At 34.1% G+C, this 23,923-nt stretch overlaps 1 protein-coding gene across 1 annotated transcript in view; it reads right to left on the reverse strand.

Moving 5' to 3' along the window:
- Positions 1 to 2,488: 2,488 nt before the first annotated feature.
- RFC3 (replication factor C subunit 3) overlaps positions 2,489 to 23,923 on the reverse strand; it is a 34,420-nt gene continuing 12,985 nt past the window's right edge. Inside the window, exons 4-9 of the mRNA XM_027877564.1 lie at positions 18,311 to 18,408; positions 15,331 to 15,512; positions 14,413 to 14,549; positions 14,212 to 14,310; positions 9,326 to 9,395; positions 2,489 to 2,795 (exon numbers count right to left, since the gene is read on the reverse strand). Of these exons, the coding sequence (XP_027733365.1) occupies positions 2,604 to 2,795; positions 9,326 to 9,395; positions 14,212 to 14,310; positions 14,413 to 14,549; positions 15,331 to 15,512; positions 18,311 to 18,408 (778 nt within the window). The 3' untranslated portion in view covers positions 2,489 to 2,603. The remainder of the gene's footprint in view (positions 2,796 to 9,325; positions 9,396 to 14,211; positions 14,311 to 14,412; positions 14,550 to 15,330; positions 15,513 to 18,310; positions 18,409 to 23,923) is intronic.

Consider the following 23,923-nt stretch of genomic DNA (forward strand, 5'->3'; position numbering starts at 1 on the left):
GTACAACAGTATTCTATCACAATCATTTGCCACAACTTATTCAGCCATTCACCAACTGATGGCATCCCTTCAACTTCCAACTCTTCGCCAACACAAAAAGAGAAGCTATAAATATTTTTGTACATATAGGACCTTTTCCTTTATCTTTGATCTCTTTGGGACACAGACTTACTAATGGTATTACTAGGGTCAAAGGGTTTGACAGTTTGATAGCCCTTTGGGCATCATTCCAAATTGCTTTCTAAAATAGTTAGATCAGTTCACAACTCCATCAAGAGTGCTTTAGTGTCCCAATTTTTTCCACATTCCCTCTGATATTTGTCATTTTCCTTTTCTATTATATTAGCCAATCTGATAGGTGTGAGGTGGCAACTCAGGGTTGTTTTAATTTGCATTAGAATTTTTTTTGCAAAGAAATTTTGCAAAGAAATCAAAGTTTTTAAGAAAGAAATCACAAGTCTAACCTTCAAGTGATAGAACACAGAAGACCCACACTTCACATCAGTAGATTAGATAATCTTTACTAGATGGTAAAGAAAATGAAAGAATTATAAATCAAAAATGCAGGGACAGAAGAAAAATAAGAGAAGAGATAGGAATAAAATCTTTTATATCCTGGTATAGGAGATTCCCAGTTGAGAAAAATTCTACCAGTACAAGTTAGCACCTTCTCTGCAACTAAGGGTCATAGAATTTTGCCTAGAGCAATGAGAGATTAAATGAATTGCCCAGAGTTACACAGTCTGCATATATCAGACAAGAACTAAACCCCGATTTGGATTTTAAAATAGTTCCTTATTGCCTAGGCCACAATGTCTCTCAGGAAAATAAAATCATGGGACAAAATTTTAAAAACAAAATTTAAAGGTCACTACAAAACATGAATACTTAACTTGATGATACAATGTGAAGCAATAATGTAAGAATTACAAGTCTTCCAGAAAAGTAATGAAAAAGAAAATATGAATAGCATACTACAAAAATTCAAACAAAGTTTGCCAGGTAACATTGGAAACAGATGGCAAAGTTCATATTAAGAGAATCTGCAGAACACAAACAAAAAGAAACTCCCAATTTAAATCATCATGAAACAGCCAAAGGTTTAACTCTGAAAGCCAGGTGCCTAAAACCAAAGCAGCCTCTTGTATCATAAGGTGACATCATGGCAGTGTAGGGACTAAGGAAGTTGGGATAGCAGGGAAGATGTTACAGGAGTGCCCAAGAGCCATCAGCCCTACTCATCCTGGAGATGTCCTTGGAAATGTCTTTGCAATAGGTCCTGGTTTTGATCTCTGAATAAAAATGTTTACTCCCACTTTCAAGTGACAGTTCTCAAAATATTTGAATTTCACCTTTCCCCACTTTTCTCGTGTATTTCTAAGCTAACCATTCCTAGTTCTCTCCAACATTCCTCAAGAAGTGGTTTCCAGCAGCCTCATATACTGGATTACCTCCAATCTCCATAAAGTATGTATAACACCCCGTACTAAACATAATATTGCTAATGTAGTCTGACCAGCACCAAGTACAGTATGACTTTTACCGATATCAAGTAGAAAGTATTAATGCAATCTAAAGTTGCTTTGGACTTTTATCTATCTTCACTTTTGTCACCAATCAGCATGTTTTCTATAATTTCATTTAAATTATTAAGAAAAATGTCTGTACAAGGCAAGGCTTGCAAATACTTTTAAAAAATATTTCTAAAATTTTATCTCTTTTAGAATGTATCCTTAACCACAAAAATTAAGATTATATTCAATATTTCATATTTGTATCATGTCATTTTGATCAATTTTTAAAATGCAAATTAACTACTAAATAGTTAAATAATACAAACTTGAATCTTTAAGGCTCTATTTTAATCTCTGTTCCTTTTTTAAAGTCTAGATTACCAATGGTACACTTGTTTCCTTATCCACTCTACTTCTAATAAATGCCTTAAATTTTTTTAGGGAATTTAAACATCAATTCTTATTTGTTACTGTAGAGTTCTAATACTTCATCAAGGAAAAAATACAAGATACTGGTTCAGTGACTAGTCCTAGCTTGCAAATGCTCACACGGCCATGATAAATAATTATATGCCAGACAACGATTAGAGGATTGGATGCTGATTCTATTTGGTTTATTTCTTGCTGGAGTATAGCATCAGAGATGTAAAAGACCTTAAAGGTCAGATGGTTCAACACCATCATTTTATTGATAAGAAAGTTGAGGCTCAAAGAGATGTGACCAACATCCCACAGATAGCAAATGGCAAAGCCAAGATTCAAGGCTAAATCCTCCTGCAAGAATTGTAGGCTAATAAAATCAAGGAACACAAAACAGTTCACATCTAAACCCAATGTCATGTAACAATTTATTAATAGCAGAAATTATCATTATTCTGGTTTTTTAACATCATAGTTATAGCCTTCCATTAGACTAGACGGCAAATACTTCACATAATATTGAAAACTAATATTGAAAACAACAGGTACTAATATTGAAAACAAGATGATTAATATGAATTTATTTGACCCACAGTGCTAACAACATAAATTGTATATGAAAAATATCAATATTAGGACATGCTGGGAAGGGCTACTAATTGAAAGACTTTAGAACATCATGGCTTCTAATCCTTCTTCCATAAACTTCTTGTAAATAGCCATGAACTTTGCCACAAATGCTTCAAGGTGGTAAATGGCTTTGCTACCAAGTTGAAGACGATGTTCATAGTAAGCTGCCATCTGTGCAACCTCACCTTTCAGTTGTCCATCACAATTATTTAAAAGTTCTGAGAGAAGGCCCTAAAAAGAAATAATTAGTAATTAAGAAGTAAAATTAAAACACCAATTTCCCTTCACTGTCTATAAATTTCTACCTTTTAACCAGTTTACATGTATAACTTTTACTGATACAATATACACACAACTAGGATACATAATTACAAGTCCAAGTGAGAGAAACTCAGTAGCACTGAAATTTTCAAATAACATACATTTAACTTAAAAGTTTCTATATACATTGTACAAGTACCATCTTCACCTCCTGTTGGATTTGCTGGAATTGCTGAATTGGTCTTCCTCTCCCACTCTAATTAGCCCTCCACATAGCTGACATACTGATTTTTCTTACATGCAGATGTGACCATGTAACTCCTTTACTCAATAAAACTTCACTGGCCACCTACTGCCTTTAGAATAAATATAAAGTATTTCACAACCTGGCCCAAACTTATCTTTCCATTCTTCTTATAACATTATTCCTACTCTAAAGAGCCCTTCTCTATGTCCTTTGCAAACGGCATTCTACCTCCTGCCTCTTGAGCCTCTGCACTGGCTACCCTCCAAGCTTGGAATACTCTGCACCTTCTTGCCGCCATCTCAGATACTTCCTTCAAGAAACAACTTAAGCAAATTTCTACACAAAGCTCTTCCTGATCCCAACTGCTAAAGCCCTCAACTATCTTGTATTTATTCTGTGTATGCTTATATAATGTGCATGTCTTCCCCTGATAGACTATAAGTTCCTCAAGAGCAAAGCTAGTTTCATTTTTTTTGTCTTTATACCTCTCAAGTCTAACACAATGCCTGGTACAAAATAAGTGCTTAATAAATGCTTGCTGATTAGTTAAAGAAAACTAGCAAATATCATATATAAAAATTTTGGTTAATTAACATAATCGCCTATAAATACATCATATCCTAAGAGAACTGTTCTCTGAGTTATGCAAATAGGCAGAAGATCTTTGTCCAATGGAAAGAAACAATTACTATGGAATCAGAGGACCTGGATTCAAATACCATCTCTGATTCTAACTTTGGGCAAGTCATTTACCCTTCCAAGGTCTCAAGTTCCTAATGTGTAAAATAAAGGGGTTGGGGGGAGGGAGAGGTTTACTAGAGGGCTCCTGAGATTTCTTTTGACTCTAAATCTATAATGCCATGGGGTGAAGGGAATTCCTGGCATGGGAACTCTCAAATGAAGTAGACAGAAATCTATATATGACTTAGTATCAAAGTCCTAAAAACAAAAACCCCTAAACATTTACATTATGTGTAAAAGTTAGCAAAACATTTTATACATCTATCTTATCTGATATTCATAACAGTAGTAGTATTATTATTACCCTCATCTTATAGATGAAGAAACTGAGGCCTGGGGAGGCCTAGGGTCACCCAGCTAGTTATTAAAGGAAAAACCTGCACGAAGTCTCCCTGACTTCAAGTCTATCCAGTGTATCATGCTGAGTCTTCTATAGTTTACAACCTTAAAAAAGTTTACATTATTCCAAATTATGCTCTAAATAAAAAGGCACAAAAATAAATGTATTTTAAGTAATACACATTCCAAGCAAGAGAAAAACTTAACCAAGGCAAGCCTAGCAGAAAGAAAGGCTAAGTCACAGGATTATGGGATTTAGAGCTGGGAGGTATTTTTGAGATTATCTCATCCAATCTCCTCATTTTAGAGATGAGGAAGAAAAATATAAAGTGTGACACAAAGTCACACAAGTAGTAAGTAGCAGAGCTGGGATTTGAATCCAGGTCTTCTGACTGCTAATTTCATCCTTTAAGAAGTAGAAACAACTGAAGGGAAATTCTATTCTGGTTCTGATTCTCACTAACAGGAAGAAACCACTTGCTAGGATAAAAATGATGGCAACTTTAAAGAGAAGTGACTACTCTGTGAGAGAGGACAGGAAATCTGAGCATAATCTAATATCTTCCCTAGATTTTTGAAAATAGATTTCAAAGAGTTCAGAGGAAAGTTGAGCAGAAGTCCATGGATTAAAATGCTTCAATGGAAGACAGACATAAGAAGCTCAAGATTGAAATTTTAAAATCAGAAAGGGAAACAATTCCATTAAAAAGGAAAAATTAGATTTGTCTAAAGAGACTAAATCATAGGCACAAAGAACTCACCAACCAATTTAGATTTTAAGATGAAATTTGTAGAAGATGGAAAGAAAGCTAAGTAACAGAAGATGAATGGAAGTACATGGCATAATTCTGTAAGAACAGTATCAGTTATACTAAGGTTCAGAATGAGCTGCAATGGACAAGGACAATTAAGAACAATGTTTGGGGGTGTGTGTGTGTGTGTGTGTGTGTGTGTCTGTGTGTGTGTGTGTACGCGCGTGCTTGTTTCTTGTTATATTCAGAGAAAACGACCAAAGAAAGAATAGGACCTTTGCTTATGGTACATGGAATGAGAGTTGGCAATACAAAGAAAGAAAACTTGCTTAATTCTAATTTTGTTTCTGTTTCCTCTGAAAAGAATTATCTTTATACTAGAAATGATACAAAAAATGACTGAGAGAACTGATACTCAAGATGAGTAAGAAGATAATAAGAAAGCACCTAGTTGTCCTTGATGAATTTAAGTCACATGGCGCTGATGATCTACATTCTCAAGTTCTGAAAGAACTGGTACGTGTAATTGCTGAGCCATGTGATTGCTATTTGAAAGATCATAGAAAACAAAAGGAGTACCACAGGATAAGAGAAAATGTTGTGCAGATTTCTGAAAAAGGAAAAAGAACTATTTCCAAACTAAAGGCCAATGACCTTGACTTCCAGGCCTGAGGAAATTCTGGAAGAGATCATTAAAGAGAAGGGTGGTGACCCACTAGAAAAGGAAATGGTGATAATAAAGAGCCAGCATGACTTTATCAAGAACATCCTAAACAAATCTCATTTCCTTTTCTTATCAAATTACTAAACTAGTAGGTAAGGGGAATGCTGTGGATATTGTTTACCAAGAATTTAACAAAGCTTTTGTTACAGTATTTCACATTTTTCTTACAGACAAGATGGAGAGCTATACATTGTATAGTAATATAATTAAAATAGATTTTAAAATGGCTCAATGTCACCATGTTAGGAAGTCTCTAATGAAGTACTCAGGGATCAGTCTTGGCCTTGTGCTATTTAATATTTTTATCAATGTCTTGGATTAAGGCAGAAATGTAACCATCAAATTTGCTGGTTACAGAAAGCTGGGAGGAATAGCCTAACACACTGGACGACAGTCAGGACCAAAAGATCTTGTCAGACTAGACAATTCTTAACCTGGGATTCAGGAATTAGTTTTGTTTGTGTTTTTTTTTTTAATATTTTAAACTGTATTTAAATATAATTGATTTCTTTTAAAATCCTATGCATTTCATTTTATATACTTACAAACATTATCCTAAGAAGGGGTGCATAGGCTTCATCACAATGCCAAAGGTGTCCCACTGGCAAAAAAGTTTGGTTTGTTTTTGCCTTTGTTTTCCCTCATGGTAGGCTAGAGCACTGGGTTGGCTATAACTGAAGGGTCAATGCAGAGAGTACTGGGCTTGGAGTCAATGAGACCTGAATTCAAATTTGACCTCAGACATTACCTGTGTGAGCCTGAACAAGTCATTTAACCTCTATTTGCCTCAGTTTTCTAAAAAAATGGGAATAATAATAGCACCTAACTCCCAGGGCTATTGGGAGGACCAAAAAACATAGTATTTGTAAATCACTTAGCACAGTACCAGATGCATAGTAGGTACTTAATAAATGCTTATTTCCTTGCTTCCTAATAAGGAGAAATTCAATATGAATAAATGTAAAGTCCAGCACTTTGATACAATCAACTTCACAAGATAGAAAAATATGCTTAGAAAGTAGATATTCTGAGAAAGACCTGTAGGAAGGAGGTCAATAATAGTCAGAAATGTTAAGAGTTGGGCAAAAAAAACTAATGGAATTTTGGGCTACATTAAGACAAACAGCCTCCAGGAATAGAGAGCTGACAGTGCCCTACATTCTGCCCTCATAAGCCTTCATGTGGATTCCAATATCTTGCACCATTATTTAGCTATTATAAGTGGCATTATGTGAAATGTGGCATTATGTGAAGCTGTTTCAATACCATTTTGACCAATTAACTTTGTTCTATTCAACAAATTGTAGTCCTTTTCTGCATCTTATAATGTATATTACTAGGGGGAAGGATAGCCAATATACATTCAACTTTTCTTCTTTTCAATGGATTTAAACTGGATCTGTCCTGTGAAGTGGAATTTTCTCACACCTTTTAAAGACATTGTAAAGAAAAATAGGGAAGAATACCAATTGCAAGGGGGAAAAAAAATCATATGCCATGTTACTACTACCCCACAAAATGACTAAGAAAATATAAAAAACTATCAATCTACATGTCTTTCTCACCTCTACAAGATTCTTATAAACCAATCTACACACGCATCAAGGGCATCCTTGAGAAGAGAAAAGGCAGGCTTCTCCCAAGTCAATATAAGTATCCCTAAAGCAGACCACATCTTTACAGTCATATAGTTGACTGAAAAGGGTAAGGAAAGTGAAAGCCCACCTGTATGTTTTGTGGAAAAAAAAAAAAGTATTGGATTAAGTACAGCAAATTGTTATAGTAAAGGATCTCCTCCAACAAGGTATATTTAATTACGACAAAATCATACAAGATTTCCTGAAATATGTAACAGAGATAACTTAGTTTGATGACCCTTCAATTATCAGGCAACAAAACACAAAGATGTATGTTTGCCAAACAAAGGTATTTGTCCTGTAATACAGAGTTCAAATGAAAGTACTTCTCATATGTGGCAAAATCCTACAGATGTTCCTGTTTTCAAATGAAACTACCAATTGCATTAAGCCCCAAAATTCTAGGGAGCCTCCTAAAGGAGATTCACAATTACTCAAAATAGTTTGGCTTATGTCCAAAGCAATAACCAAGGAGATAAAGAATATTTATTGGTCCAGACAATGATATGCAATGGGACAGGAAATCACATAGCTCTTTATCCACTAGAAGATCTATCTTGAATAGATCCTGAATATGCACAGTCAGCTGGCCCTAGAACTGAATAGGAGGAAGAAAACAGACTAGATTGCACATGCTTTTTGGTGACCCCAAGTTTTTCCTGGAAGCAAAGGTCCACCTTTTTAAAATTAATATTTTTCTGATGATGATGCATGGTGGCTCTGAGTCATGAAACAGGAGTCTCCAAAGAACGAAGTTGTGGTTTACCCAAATGGCAAAGAAGCAGCATTTGGTGGGTGAGAGTAGACTGTAACATGTTAACTGATAAAGAAATGTACAAGGAAAGCAGAATAAAGTATATCATCAGAGACTTAACCAATTTACATCATGTGTGCTCCAATGGTACCTAAGAATAAAAATAATTAGTAAGTGCTTATTATGCTCCTGGCACTGTGCTAAGTACTGGGCATACAAAATAAAAAAAAAGTAAGACAGGCCCTGCCCTCAATAATCTTACTTTCTAATGGGGGAAGGAAGTGGTGCCCAAGGAATGATGTTTTGGAAGTAATAGGAATGGGATCCAGAAGGTCCTTGGCAAGTTGGATGGTGTCCTATAGAGGATTTATAGGGACACATTTACAAAAGGAATATGACATGAGAAGGCTTGGATGAATTGTAATCTGTAAAAGGGATGGAGATTATCAGATCCAAAGAAGTCTGAAAGAGGCAGGGTCTATAATATGCTATTTTTTACTTATAAAATAACATATTGACTCATAATGAGGTTTGTGATTTCTCTTATTTTGTTATTTTTCAGAGTATAATGAAGTTTAAATAAGTAAAAAACAGAACCAAGAAGCTATATATAGGCAACACATAGTAGGTTTGGTTGAAAAGAACAGTGGCTTAAGGGAAGAGGAAATCTCGGCATCTCCCAACCCTCAGCCCTCTCTCCCTCAACTCTAGTTTTCTCCTCTTTCTTCCTATTTTATTTTTCTCTCAGATTCTTTCCTTTTGTTATTTTCTTCCTACTTTAAGGATCATAATGTGTAAGGGCAGCTAGGTGGTACAGTGGATAGAGCACTGGCCCTGGAGTCAGGAGGACCTGAATTCAAATCCGGCCTCAGAAAGATAACACTTACTAGCTGTGTAACCCTTGACAATTCACTTAACCCCATTGCCTAGCCAAAAAAAAAAAAAAGAATCATAATGTGGAACTGAAATATATTTTTATGATCCTTTTTATTTAATGAATGAAGTATTTTATGGTATGGTTCTTAATTTTAAAAACAAGTAAATCAAACATTTTATACTTCTTTCTCTTAAAGGGCAAAAAATTTTATTCTGTGTTACTCAAAATTTTTTCAGTCAGCAGACTTCAACAGAAAAAATTTCCCTTATCCCTGATGTAAGGTAAAAATGAATCTATTAAAAATCCAATTGTTTAAAATTAACAACTGAAAATAGAGTGATGGGAAATAAAGTAAATAGATGCACTTAACTTTTTCCCCACCTCTAATTTTCTATGCTATTAAGCGTAAAAGATAAGAAATCAGATTACCTTCATTATTATTTCAGGAGGAATACAATGAGTTAACAGCTCATAAAGTCGTCCACGAATTTCAAGCAGCCTGTTTAAAATAAAAGACATGGAAAAATTAATTTTAAAAGAATTATTTCTGAGATTCAGTGATGAAATAATGAAACAGACAAAGTTTCTTTCTTGGGAAGCAGCTGACTGGGAAAAAAACTATTATCAAATATCTTTGATAAGGGTTCCAAGATATATCAACAACTAACAGAAATATAAAAGAATAAAAGCTATTAAAAGAATGTTGCAGACCAATAATAATAAGGAAATGCAAATCATAATAACCACAAACTTTCACCCTGTAAATCAAAAATGTCAAAAACTGAGAATAATCAAGGTTGGAGGAGTTATAGGCAAGAAAACTGATGTATTGGTGATGGAGGTGTGCATTGGTACAATCATTCTGGAAAACAATTTGGAATCTTGCAAATAAAGTGACTAAAGGGTCCATACCCTTTGGCCCAGAGATTTCACCATTTGGTATATGCCCCCAAGGAGATGACTGACAAAATAAGGCTCACTATAAACAAAAATATTTATAGGTGCATTTTTTTGTGGTAGTAAAGAACTGAAAACAAAGTTTGAGGCATGGCTAAATAAACTGGTACATAAATGTAAGGGAACATCACTATATTATAAGAAATGATGAGTATGATGAATACAGAGAAGCACGAAAAAGACTTAGATGAACTGGTGCAAAATGAAGTAAGCAGAGTCGGGAAAACAAAATTCACAAAGACTAAAAATATGTAAATGGAAAGAACCATAAAACAATTGAAACTAAAAGCTGTGAAATTGCAGAAAACAAACTTGGCCTCAAACAAGAGGCAAGAGAAGAGAAATTCCCTTTGCAGAGGTATGTGCTTATGGGAGATGGGAAATTGGGGGTGGAGTGGATGAAGAGGGGACAGCATGGTTAGTCTATGGATGCATTGCATAGAACATCCGATTTTTTTTTTTGATGTTGTTTGGTTTTACTGATTTTCTTTCTCTTTTTAAAAAAATCTGTTATAAGGGATGATTCTCTAGAGGGAGAAGAGGAAAGAGGATACAAGGGAAAAAATTTTAAATTTATATTATTATTATTATTATATATTATATATTTCATGTTATATATTATATAATATATTATATTTCATGTTATATATAATATATTATATTATATATTATATAATATATTTATATTATTAAATTTAAATATTTATTTATTCATATTTATATATTTATTTATTTATTTATTTATATGTTTAAATTTATTTAAATTTAAAGTTCTCTTCCATATCACTTGCAGCAAAAAAAAATTTGGATTTTTAACTTTTTTTCCCACTGTGACTTTAATTTAACCAAACATGCTATAATCCCCAGATCTTTTACTATAATAGTACAGGTTTAGAAGCTATTTGTGACAATACTTTAAATGACCTTTTACCCACTGATTTCCATTAAAAATTCAAGGATAAATTCTCTTTCCTTGACACTGCCCCGCCATGGCTACAAGTCTCTTCAATACCAGTTTTGAATTATATTTCAGAATATAACAAAATTTCCTGTTATAGTAAATAGAATTGAAGATGCCACCCCAACATGATCCCTCTGCTGCCAAAATATACCACTGGGCAATGCGAAAACAAACTAATGCACTTTTGATGTGGCTGTGAATTGGTCTAGTAATTCTGGAAAGTAATTTGGAACTATGCCCCCAAAAGTCACCGAACTATTCATTAGCACTACTAGACCTATACCCTAGAGAGATAAAAGAACCTAAATGATAAAAAAAATATTTATAACAGATCTATTTATTATCACAAAGAATGGGAAGCTAAGGAAATTCCCACTAATTGGAGAATAGCTGAATAAATTATGATACATGAAAGTAATGAAATATTGTGCCATAAGAAATTATGAAGGGCTACATGTGGTGGCACAAAACTATAACCCCTGCTACTGGTTGGGAAGCTGAGGTTTGCTTGAAATCCGGAGTTCTGAGCTACACTAAGGCTAAGGCTGACTGGGTGTCCATACTACGTCTGGCAGGAACATGTTGAGCCTCAGCAGCAAAGGGTCGCCAGTCTGCTTAAGGAGAAGTGAAGTAGCCCAGGTTGGAAACAAAGAAGGTCAAAAGTTCTGTGCTGATCAGTAGTGGTAATTAGGCCCAGGAGTTGCCACTGTAATTCCAGGCTGAGAGACCTAGTAGAAAGGAAGCAACCAAACAAGCTGAAATGATGAAAGGGGCAGTTTCAAAGACACCCAAGAACACCTGGATAAACTGATGCAGAGTGAAGATAATAGAATCAGTATAATTTATACAATAACAATACTACTCAATGCACTGACCATCTATGATTTCAGGACCAATGATGAAGCATACAATCTGCTGATGAAACTCAAGTTGCTGGATGACATATATATTTTTGGACACAATCAATATGGACTGTGATTTGCTTGAGTATGCATATGTGTAGAAAAGGTGCTTTTTTTTTCCTCAATAGAGAAGAGGGAGATAAGAAATAATAATAGGGTTGCCAAAAAATAAAAAGGAAAGCAAAGAAAAAGAAAGCATGGGGTGGGAGGTGGGGAATTGTCACTGAAACACATTTTTCAAATGCACAGAAGAAAATGGAAGGAATCACAGACAAGCAAGGTAGATCTGAAAGCAACATGGTGAATTCATTAGATAACTTGAAAAGAAAAGCACTGTATATAACAGAAAAAGTCTCCAATGAGTGATTAGTGCAAGGAATGTCTTATCATGTTTCTAAGGCTAGCAATTCACAAATTAAGGGATCCTGTCACAGTATTACAATGCACAACCAAGACTCTCCTATTTGAAAGTTATGAACTTGCATAGTACTAGTATCTGTAACCGTTGGGCTGGCTGATTTGAATTAGAATTAAAACAAGATTATGACACAAGATAGAAACAAAGTATGATTATTGATATTAAAATATCACTTAACAGTGCTGAAGTTATTACTTCAATTATTTTCATCTGAAAAGTTGGTTCATAATCAGCCACCTAACTCTGACACACACTTGTCCTGGTAATTTTTAAATAATGAAAATTCATCTTGTATTTTGTATATTAGAAGGAAATTCTAGTTTCCAGGATGGTATATTAAACTAGAATAAAGGCCATAATCGCTACAGAAAAAAAATCAAAGACTCAAATTGGTAGCAGCAGTTCATCACTCTTTTTTTTTTCTATTAGTCTAATAGAAAATGAAATTGGCACCATTTGTACAAACAATCAGCCAGAGTTGCCTTCCACTCTTTTCACTGTACAACTAGGAATGTTTTTTATATAGTACAATGGAAATAACAACTACATCATTAGCTTCAGGAAGAAAAAGCAGTACGTCTGCATTATATAAGTATGTTTTTAGTTGCCGAGACCTCTTGAGAAAATTACTAGAAAAGATGCCAGCAGTCAGAATAGTTATATAAAACAGTAATAAACTGATGGTATCAAAATGTGACTATGAGACAAGTCTATCAAGTAAAGGCAACATCTCTGTCAATATCCCTTAAGTCATCAAAATTTCTCATGAGTCAACTAATAATCTAAAACTAACCTTTTTATTTAAAAAGTTAATTTATTTAAAATTTTAATTTATTTGAAAATTATATAAAGATTTGTTTTACGTAAAAAATTATATGAAAATATAATTTATTTGAATTAATTAAAAACTTTCTTTTAAAAATAAAATAAAAAATACAAATACTCTGAAAAGACCTCATCACCTTTGTGAGGAAATGTTTGACAAGCAATTTTTCTCTGAAACTGATTACTGAACAGAATGTCATTTTCCAAAAAGTTGAACAAGCCCTATAATCAAAAAACTTCCTTTTAAAGAAACCATTCTCTAAACAGATAACACGGTGATGTGAACAATATTGATTAGGAGTCTAAAGACCAGGGTCAAAATCTTGGCTATGCCACTAACTTGTGCTCTCAACAAATCATTCAACCTGTCAGGCCTTCAATGTAAAAGTCCCCATTCTATCTAACAATCTATCATTCTAAAGATGTGAATTACTGGATAGAAATTAAAAGGTTTAACTAAAAGTTTTAAAAATTCAAGCTTTATCTAAATAACTACAAAATACTATGTTTAATTGTTAATTATCACCTAATTTAGAGGAAGGCCAGTGTCCACTCACAGCATGTTTTGTCATTTCTTTGAAAATGTCCTTCATATGGGACACCAGAAAAAATGGTTCACCAACTTCACTGACAGGAATGGAAGGAAGCGTGTTAAAAAAAAAAAAAAACCAAAAAACCTTTTAACCAATATTGCTCTTGTCTAACTTAAAATCAATGACTTTCAAAGCTGAGGAATTTCTTTATGGAAAACTATTTTTGGTGGGCTTAAGAGCTGACTTAAAACAACAGATTTGTGTAGTCGGCAAAAGAGAGATCTTTGAACCCTTATTATACATTATAGCTACGTTCTTCGCACTACTAGAAGTTAGGGAAAATGAAAGTATATTACACAGAAATATTAGGTCAGCTATTTGACGGACGTGAGAAATACAAAAGAATCCAAGTGACTTCCAGTAGTGGTTATAATTTATACATAGATTCAGTACAATCACACATCAAGAGTTTAATAAAAGGGGTATGAAAGTGTTTATTATCTACTTCTAGCCAACTCTTCTGAATTACTAGATTTCTGCAAGTTAATTTAACCAATTTCTTCAAGGTTTTAAATATAGATTTAGGACCAAATTTTAATTTTAAACTATATTAAAATTGTGTAAGACCACAAAAAATTCTAAAAATCCTAACTACTCTAAATGATAAGGTTTTGCTACCTAACATATTATTTTCAAAATACTTTAGTTATATTGCTTACCTTTGAGGAGTCTGCTGACTGACAATAGCATTTGCAGTCTCTCTCAGATATACTTCCCAATCTGTCTCAGGGATATCTTGATCTGAAGTAAAAGGATACCTGTGTGACAAAAAAAGATCACTGTATTTTGGAAACCAACATAAAGATATATGTGTTTTTACTACAAACGGTTAGTTCTATTAACTTCTCATTTAGACCTACTGTTGCACCCTGCAGGCTTCACACATAAGCAGGGCTTTTCTGAGATTTCTACAGGATTTCTCCGCAAGCCTATGAGCCAGCTCTGAAGGAAGATTGAGACCTTCTTTCTTGCACACAGTGGACAATACATGGCAAATCTATGAAGAAGACAGTTAATAAAACTATAGCCAAAAAGAAAAATCACCTTTTCTTAGTGCAACACCCATTCAAACATCTTTTACAGGCCCATGTAATGATGAAATTCATGAATTTGGGGGATTTTTTTGTTTTGTTTTTTACTAGAGAAACCTTTAAGAAAAATTAAGCTATCTCATTCCAATTAATATTAAAGGTCTGCACTATTTCTGCTTTACAGAAAAATTCTCAAAGGTAAGGGACTGGTTGATATTATAAATGATTTTACTGATAATGGGAGAAACTGTAATGGTAATTATACAAAAGTAATGCTGGGGGGAACCTAAGAGAACTTTATTTTAGATTCCCTTTTCTACATACAACTAGAGACTGAAACTTCTTCTGCATTCTAAGTACATTTCTTTGTACTATCTACCTACTCCACAGATAGCTTTAATTGACTTCAGAAGATGTATGTGCAGAAGATAAACACTAAATAACTGAAGCCCAGTATCTAAATTTATTATCCACTACAGCTTATACTACCTAAGTAGCATAAATAGGATTAATACATAAGTTATAAGAACACAGTGTTTACCCTATGCAATGGCTTTGTAGTTAGAGAGTCTTCCAAGGTAAAGTAAAGGTAGAAAAAAAGGTGGCGAGCATTCAGATTTTAATAAGGTTTTGGTGAAATCACAATTTAAGTAGTATTCATGTCTGATGTCTCAAAAATGAGTATTACAAATGAACAAATTGCACTTTTTAACTTTTCAAAAAAACTTATTTTCCAAATTAACTTACATCTTCAATGCTGGGAGCAGGAACACGAACTGCAAGGCACCTACTCCGGATAGGTGGTATTACTTTTGATGTAGAATTACAACACAGTATTAATCTGCAAGTAGACATATATTTTTCCATAGTTCTACGTAAAGCATGCTGAGCATCTTTGGTAAGTTTGTCAACTTCAGTCAGTAAAACCACTGAAACAAGTATTAAAAAAGCAAAACATCATTAAAATGAATTAACTCAAAGAGAAAGTCTTGGTGTGATTTCCCCTTTTCTATCAAAGGTCAAAAAATAAACTCTTGTAGGGGCAGCAGTTGGCAGAAAGGTATATTCCACTTTCCATAATGGTTAAGATAAAGAACTAATTATTACTCTAAGATACTATAAAAGCAGATATTATACTTTTAAAGGGAAAAAGGTTTCATTATTGAGTTAAGGGAGGCCTGTATTCTAGATTCAGCTTTGTGACCTTAATTCATTTAATGTCTCTTGCCTCAATGTACTCATCTCTAAAATTCAGGGATATAAAGGGGGTGGGAAGCATAGACTAGATGATTTTTAAGGTCTCTTCTTGCTTTTAATTTTGTTACAAAAAAGTAATTTTAGCATGCTACAATAAAAAAAAAAAAACACTTGGATACCAAGGAGAAAAATTATGCGGTAAACTGTATTACTGGTTTAACCCATTATGGTATTTGTCTTCTTCTGTTGCGATAAGAAATTACAGCAGGTATTTTAATTTCAGATTTTTCATTTATACCACCATCAATGTGACAGCCATGCTAACATTTATTTCAAAGACATAAAAAGGTAGTAAATCAAATAAAATTCTTCCTATTAAAATGAATCATATTTATGCTTATCTTGGTAGACAGAAGGCATATTAATTATTTTAATCTAATCTGTTACTTCTAACACATTGCTCCTACTTTATTCTTACCACTAAGGTATCTTAAGATTTCTCTGAGATGTCCTTATTTTCTAATACCAGCAAAGCTAATCTAATTTAAAAGGAAAAATGCCAGGATGAACACAGAAGATATATCAAATATATACACCTCTACTTCCAACAGCAAAAGCAGATTTTCTCCATGATTTACAACAGCAATAAATACTTCCTTCACCCATTTCCCATAGTTAATAAAAAGCCAACTTAGGTCTATATGCTTTTTGTACTTTGCAAATGGAAACATTATTATTGTACATCTTCTCTGGTCTTCACAACATTCTTAAAGAGTAGGCAAAGCAAATATCCATTCCCATTTTACAGCAAGTAAATGGCCTCAAGGATAAAGGGACTTGCCCAAGGTCACATATCAGTAATGAAATGTACAGTGGGGACTTCTGACTTATGGTCCACTGTTCTTTATCAGTACATGGCACTTCTAACACTACTGACCTCTCAGTGTTCTGAGTAGTTTTTCTAGTAGTATTGATAGATTTGCAAAGCTCAATTCATTTTCTCATCAGTCCATTTAGAACTAAAGGACTTATTTTTCCCAAGTTAACCAGTTTAATAATAGCTAAAATTTATGCAGTGCTTGAAGGTTTACAAAGCACTTTACATATCTCATTCTATGTCACATATTCTATATCACACACCTCTATTTTAAAGACAAAGAAACAGCCTCAGAGAGTTAAATGGCTTGCTGAGGGTCAGACAGCTAACAAATTTGCAAGGCAGGATTTAGACTCACATCTTACTGACTCTAAATCTGGCTCTTTAAACAAACCAACACTTGAATGCATGATTTTAATGAGAGAGCTTTATTTTAAACTAGGCTTCATTTTTCCCAGCCTGATAAGTAGTTGAACAGGAAAGTCTTCATTACTGACCAACAGTAATTTTTTTAAGGCAGTTTCATCTGGGATTTGAATTGAAAATCTCAATATTTTACTTAAAGGGCAAACTTTTTTTTAAAAAATACTATGAAAGAAAATAGAAAGTTTTGCTTTAATTTTAATAATGTACGATTATTAATAATATGCTGAGAAGGCATAATAATATCAGAAGGGCTCAATCAACAACCAAACTAACTTAACAGTTATCAGAAAATTTGCTGAAAGGAGATAAAGGATAGGAGCAATAGCAGTCAAGGTGAACTAGGAGGGTTTGAAAGGAGAATGCAAAGACCAGGAAAGAATGTAATCACTGGTGAAGCTATGCCAATAGAAGTGCTCATTTTCCTCATGAGCCCGAGGAAGAGGAGCACCATGGCAACATGGTCTTGGGGGTAAAATGGCAGTGTGCTCAGGTCTGGCTGAACTACAAAGCAGTGGGCAACTGCTGCAGAAGGATACCGCCCCCATCTCTTCTCTGTATTGATGCTCCAGGATAAAGCCCATTCACCCTCTCCTAGTTTTGATTCTGCTTAAGAAGTTCCCGTGATTAATGATATCACATCTTCAGGTGTTGGCATATTATCAATAGACATTTGCTGACTTTGGTTATAAACAACATTTTCTCATATTCTCACAGAAGAGACAGAGACAAACAACAAAGATAGTCCCAGAGGAGCATACGTAGAGTGTGAATGTACATAAGCAAAAGGCAAACAGTAAGCTAAAGCAAAAGTATAGCAAATGTTATTTTAAAACATCAATAATGTATGCAATTGAGTTAGAACTTAGCTAAAACACAGAAGGACAGTATTTGTGCTCTTTTTTTTTTAACTAATATTATGAAGCAAAAGACTATATGTAGAGTTCTTTGTAAACTTTTAAGGCACTACATGTTAGCTGCCAGTTATTATTATATTTCTCTTCACTGTTTTTCAACAAGTCCCTAGCAAAAAGCCTAAAAATAACAAAACATAGATAAATGAATGTTTTAAAAATTGTCCTCAACTTCATTAAATTTCCCATGACATTTTATCTTGTATATACAATATTCTGCCTCAATTTTGAATAACACTATTTCTCACTCCCAAGGTTGGTTTGGAGGAGGGGTGTTGTTTGTTTTTTTTTAAATATTATCTTCATTTTTATGTACCTTTAAATTCTCTTTGGGTGCTTGTCTCAAGTTGCTGTGACTGTGCCACTGTTTTCAAGAGTTCCTGAATTACTACCCGATCACTATTTCCAGCATCACTACATAAAATAAAAACACATAGAAAGGAATGTAACAATTATTTTTAATTGGTTAATTTGACAAAATTTGTAAGACTCCCTCCTCAGCCCTCCCTCACTTACATCTAATTCACTTGCATGTCATGGCATCACCTCCCCGATGTCATGGTCCTCTTCAAGAATGAAGGACAAACAATAACGACACTCACTACCAAACAACTCAAAATGATTTGACTTCAGCACACAGCACAATAAACCTCATAACACAGCAACTTATATAATTAGCCCTTAATCAACCACTCAACAAATCCTTAGATACATTCATTAGACTTAAAGGTAATATGATTTCTCATTAGTTTTACTGAACAAGGTACCAGTAATTGGTTACGTTATAGACAACACTGGACTCAAGGTGTCTCACCCACATCTTTGCTTTAAGTTTATTGAGAAGCTGACGATGAGGACAACAACCATAACACTGCAGTCGTTATGTGGCCAGCCTGACTACAGCCCTTCTTTGACTCGGTAGATGTAGACCAAAATTCATCACTCCAAAAACAAGACAAAAAACAAAACAAAACAAAACCCTGAGGATGAAGCTCTTAGAACACAGTGATCCTGGGCTTTGAACAGCAGTTCATCAGGGCATTCCTTCTTGGTAGGACCTATCAGAGCCTGGCCCCTGATGATATAACCTTTGTATAATATGCTGTGCCCACAAAGGAACTTCAGTGGAGTCCAAACAAATTTCTGCTTAAGTATTTATTAGACTGACATTAGATTACAGCATTGTAGACATCCCCTTGCTTCTACTTTCATACTGAGAAACTTCTTAAATTCAGATACTTAACTATCCTCTCCTTGAAGAAAGAAATAAGAAACAAACCATGCAAAAATTTGAGTCACACCCAGCATGGAGTAGATAAATGAAGGAATTGGCTAGATAGAATGGGAAAACTGGACAACATACTAGCTACTCCTTAAGTAAATCTTTCCAATGTGACTTCACTGCAGGCAGTCCTTGATTCACAGATTCTGACTTGTAGCACTCTGACATTCACCGTTGAGGTTTTACAATGAGAAAGAGGGAAGCAAACAAACCACCACAGATCACTCCCTAAAAAAACTTGTAAGTAGCAAAGTCTCCTCAAAGATGTCCTTTCGAATTCCATGACCCCAATGGTGTTTCTCCCTCTCATTGTTGTTGCAGAAATTGTGAAAGAAACATAAAGTTCAGTGCCTACTCCATTGCCTAATTATGGTAATAAAGGTAATACTTCTTTCTTTTTTTAAAATTTTTTAAAATTTTAAATAGTATTTTATTTTTTCCAATTACATATAAAGACAATTTTTAAGATTTTTTAAAAAAATTTTAAGTTCCAAATTTTCTCCCTCCTTCTTTTCCTCCCCCTCCATAGGAAGGTAAGAATTTTAAATAGGTTATCTATATGCAATCATGTAAAATGTATTTCCATATTAGTCATGCTGTGAAAGAACCACAAAAAAGATGAAGAAAGTGAAAATAGTATGCTTCAATCTGCATTCAGGCTCTATCAGTTCTTTTTCTGGATGTGGATAGCATTTTTCCACTATGAGTCCTTGGAACTGCTTGGATCATTGTACTGCCAAGAAGAGCTAAGTTATTCATAGTTGATCACACCACAATGTTGCTATTACTGTGTACAATGTTCTCTTGGTTCTGCTCATTTCACTTTGCATCAGTTCATGTAAGTCTTTCCAGGTTTTTCTGAACTCACCTGCTCATCATTTCTTATAGCACAATAGTATTCCATTACATTCATAGACCACAACTTGCTCAGCCATTCCCAAATGATGGGCATTACCTCAATTTCCAATTCTTTGCCACCACAAAAAGAGCTGCGATAAATATTTTTGTACACATAAATCTTTTCCCCTTTTATGGTAAGCCTTCTTTCTCGAAGGCCATGCCAATAAAATGGAAGCTCTGGTAAATCCTATACCAAGTTGGAAAGGTTATAGGTTACATGTCTGCACTCTGAGGACTAGCCTAGCTAAGTTCAGAAAGGCTCATCCCTAGGCTGTCAATAAGTTGATGATATTTTTTTAGCCATAATAACTCTTAAAGACTATTAAATTATAAAGAGGTTATTTCCATCAGTGAAAGGATTGCCCTGCAGATAAGACAACAAATCCCTGAATCACTGAAATGATATACATGTAAGTGCCTATTTGCCCTGTTTTTAAGAGATTTAAAAAGCTCTATAAATATAGAGGACTAGTTTCTAACATGGGGCATATGTTACAACCACTGAAATATGTTAGAATTTCCATTTATATTTATTTCTTATTTTAAAAAGTGAGAAAGTAAGCTTTACTAATATTTAATATGCAGATTAACACTGCTGCCATCACTCAGTCTGTACATCAAATGGTCACATGTTTCATATAGCAAATGCAGTACCCTGAAGGAAAAATAAGAGTTCAACAATGCAGGGGACTTGACAGTTGTGCCCACACTCATTCGTTTTAAAATATCATGATATATTACAATTTACTTGTGAACACTTAAATGGATTTACAGATATTTTGAGTTTGCACTATATTTTCCCTGACAAAATGGACAAAAGGCTTAAAATGATTCCTGCTAAGAAAATATGGATTGAAGGATATACTAATAATGAGGGTACAATCAAAGAATAACAACAACAAAAAAAGACAGAGCTGATATTTCTATATCTATACTAACGGTACACACCAATCAGCCACATTATAAAGAAAAAACAATGACTAATCAGATCATATAAAAAGAAACTCAAACTTGAAAAATTATCAAGGATTTACCACCAAATTGCTAAAGATGAACCTCACAAGTATATACTATGACTTGAGACATGGGCTAATGAGAAATTGAAGCCACCACCACTAGCAAGACATTTTTAAATATTTTTGTTGCTGAAAACAATGTCATCTATACAACAACAACAACAAAAAACCCCACAAAAACAAAACAAAAAATTCCTCTCATCTGCACACAAATGGCAATAGATTTAGCATGATTAAAAATCTTCCAAATAAAGAGTTTCAGTAAGTTTTGAAATGTTTATTGAAAATATAAAACTGCAATAACTTCTGGTTAATGTGTAAGAAAAAGTGAATGACATCAGGGAAGATGGAAATTTACCAGGCGAATTTTCAACAGAAAAAAAAAAATCTTTGTACAATTAATGTACAGATTGAAAATGAGTATAATGATTTAGAAAGTGTCAGCCATGATACATTTTTTTCCATCTGGATCCACCTACCATTGTGAGGAGGTATTTTTTCCAACAATGACAGTCACAAAAACTAATCATTGAAATAAACTGAACTTAGAATCAGACCTTCAAATCACTGTATAAATGTTAATCCAAGGCTTTCAAAAAATGAAGCATATTCAATCATATTCTCTCAATAAAAACAGTATGTTTTAGTGAAAGCAAAAAAGGTTTTTTAGACCATGAAAAAATTGAAAACACTTAATCTTTACCTCAATCTTTTTTTTTGTAACATATGTAATATGAATATAGTAATAAGTGTATGAAATTTATAAATACACATATATACATACAAAGTCTGCACAAAAATTTTTTACTAACAAAGGTATGAGATCAAGAGTTTGGAGACCGCTGGTGTAGAAAGTAGAGGTACAGCAATGACATCTGATTGAAAATACTAAAGAGATTGCTTTTAGTCATTTCTATAAAAAGATGAGCACTAGACTCATCATCCAGAACATGCCAATGTTTCTCCAGGATGATGAGATGCAGTTTGCATTTTCCATTTTCCAGGAACTTAATCTGTTGTAAATTCTAACATGTGCTGTATTTTATAAATGTATTCTCAGAAGAGCAGAAGCATTTAGGAGTCACTAAACTATATTCATGAACAAATACAAATGATTTTTTGATTAGTCACCACTTTGAACTACTCATACCTTTTATTTTTCTTCATCTATAAAAATAATCAAGGTAACTATTAAGTTTGGAAATTTAGATGTATAATTTTTTCTAGGAATTGTTTTTCCCTTTTCTGATATTACTAATTATTTTAAAAACATTATGTTGATAAGATTTTTTTTTTCATACACACACATATGAACCTCAGTCCTAGCATTGTGCCTTGTACATAACAGGAATTAAATAAGTGCATATCGACTATTTTGTTGATTAACCTATATAAAGCATAATTTGGTATGAAAGAGAGCTATCTTGGATCTCATTCAAGGGAAATGAGTTACTAAAACACAAAAATAATTTCATTCTAAGGCTCTTTTACCCATGAGGCAGTCATATGGCAGAGTATTGTTCTCCAAACTTGACCATTCCTTCCTCTTATTGTCTGGAACGTAAACCTCCTTGCTTATCTAAATCTCACACCCAAACTAATTAGCCTCAATTCATCTTTCATGTGTGAAGCTACTTTTTCAAATCCAAATACAAAATTATATGCCTACACATGAATTTATAAGTTCCATACAAATGCTACTACATTCATATTACATACATTACAAAACAAACAGAAAATATTAATGTCTTTTGTTATTTGCATCATTGTTCTTCGTTTCTGAAGAGGACCCCAATGACATCACAGGGGATGTCTTAACTCCTTTGTGAATTGGATTTAAGTGAGACAGAGTTGCATAACGTCATCAGTCTCATGCTCTCTCTGAGAGTCATTGAAGTCCAGCAGCAAGACAAAAGTCAAGATGATGGCCCAGGATGCAGCGGATGACCTTGGTGTCCTGACCAAGCTCTCAGTGCTCCAGAGCACCTGCTTCAGCCGCCTTCATGGCCATTGGACAAATTGTTCTCATCCACCCATTCCACCAGAGGAAGTCTTCACATGCTTAGGGTAGATATCCCCCCTAATCTACTGACAGATTTAAGGCCCTTCAGTTACCCTCAGCCTGTCTGCTGAGACTACCTGACAAGATGTGGCTGTTGCACATGCTATAACTTCTTGGAACCATAAGGTGAGAGTTGAGCATCAAGTAGACACCAAAGGTGGATAAGCAGCCTTGAAAAGGTTCTGCAAGCCCTTACACCAGAGGTTTAGTCCTCCCTGAATACCCCCCTGAAAACCCCATATGCCCCATTTCTATAGTAATCTAATTTTTAAAGTGCTGACACATATATCACCTTATTTGATACTTACAATAAGCTAGTTAAGTACATATAGAAGGCATTATTATTCTCTGCCTACTAGCTTAAAAGTCCTTAAAGGCAGGAACTCTATGATCTTTGCCTCTACTCTAGCGGCTAATGTAGAATTGCACACAGTAGGAGCTTAATAAATGTTTGCTGAATGAATACTCATTTTACACCTATGACAGATACGCAGAGAAGTTAGAAGAACTACCTAAGATCAAAATCAATCAACCAACAAACATTTGTTAAGATTTGGGGATACAAAGACAAAAGTAAAACCTTCCCAAACACCAAAGACCTTACATTCTAACAGTGGAGACAGTGTGTGTGTGTGTGTGTGTGTGTGTGTGTGTGTGTGTGTGTGTGTG

This window comes from Vombatus ursinus, unplaced genomic scaffold (assembly GCF_900497805.2).
Source record: "Vombatus ursinus unplaced genomic scaffold, bare-nosed wombat genome assembly UNPS02014813.1, whole genome shotgun sequence".
NCBI classification, from domain to species: Eukaryota; Metazoa; Chordata; class Mammalia; order Diprotodontia; family Vombatidae; genus Vombatus; species Vombatus ursinus.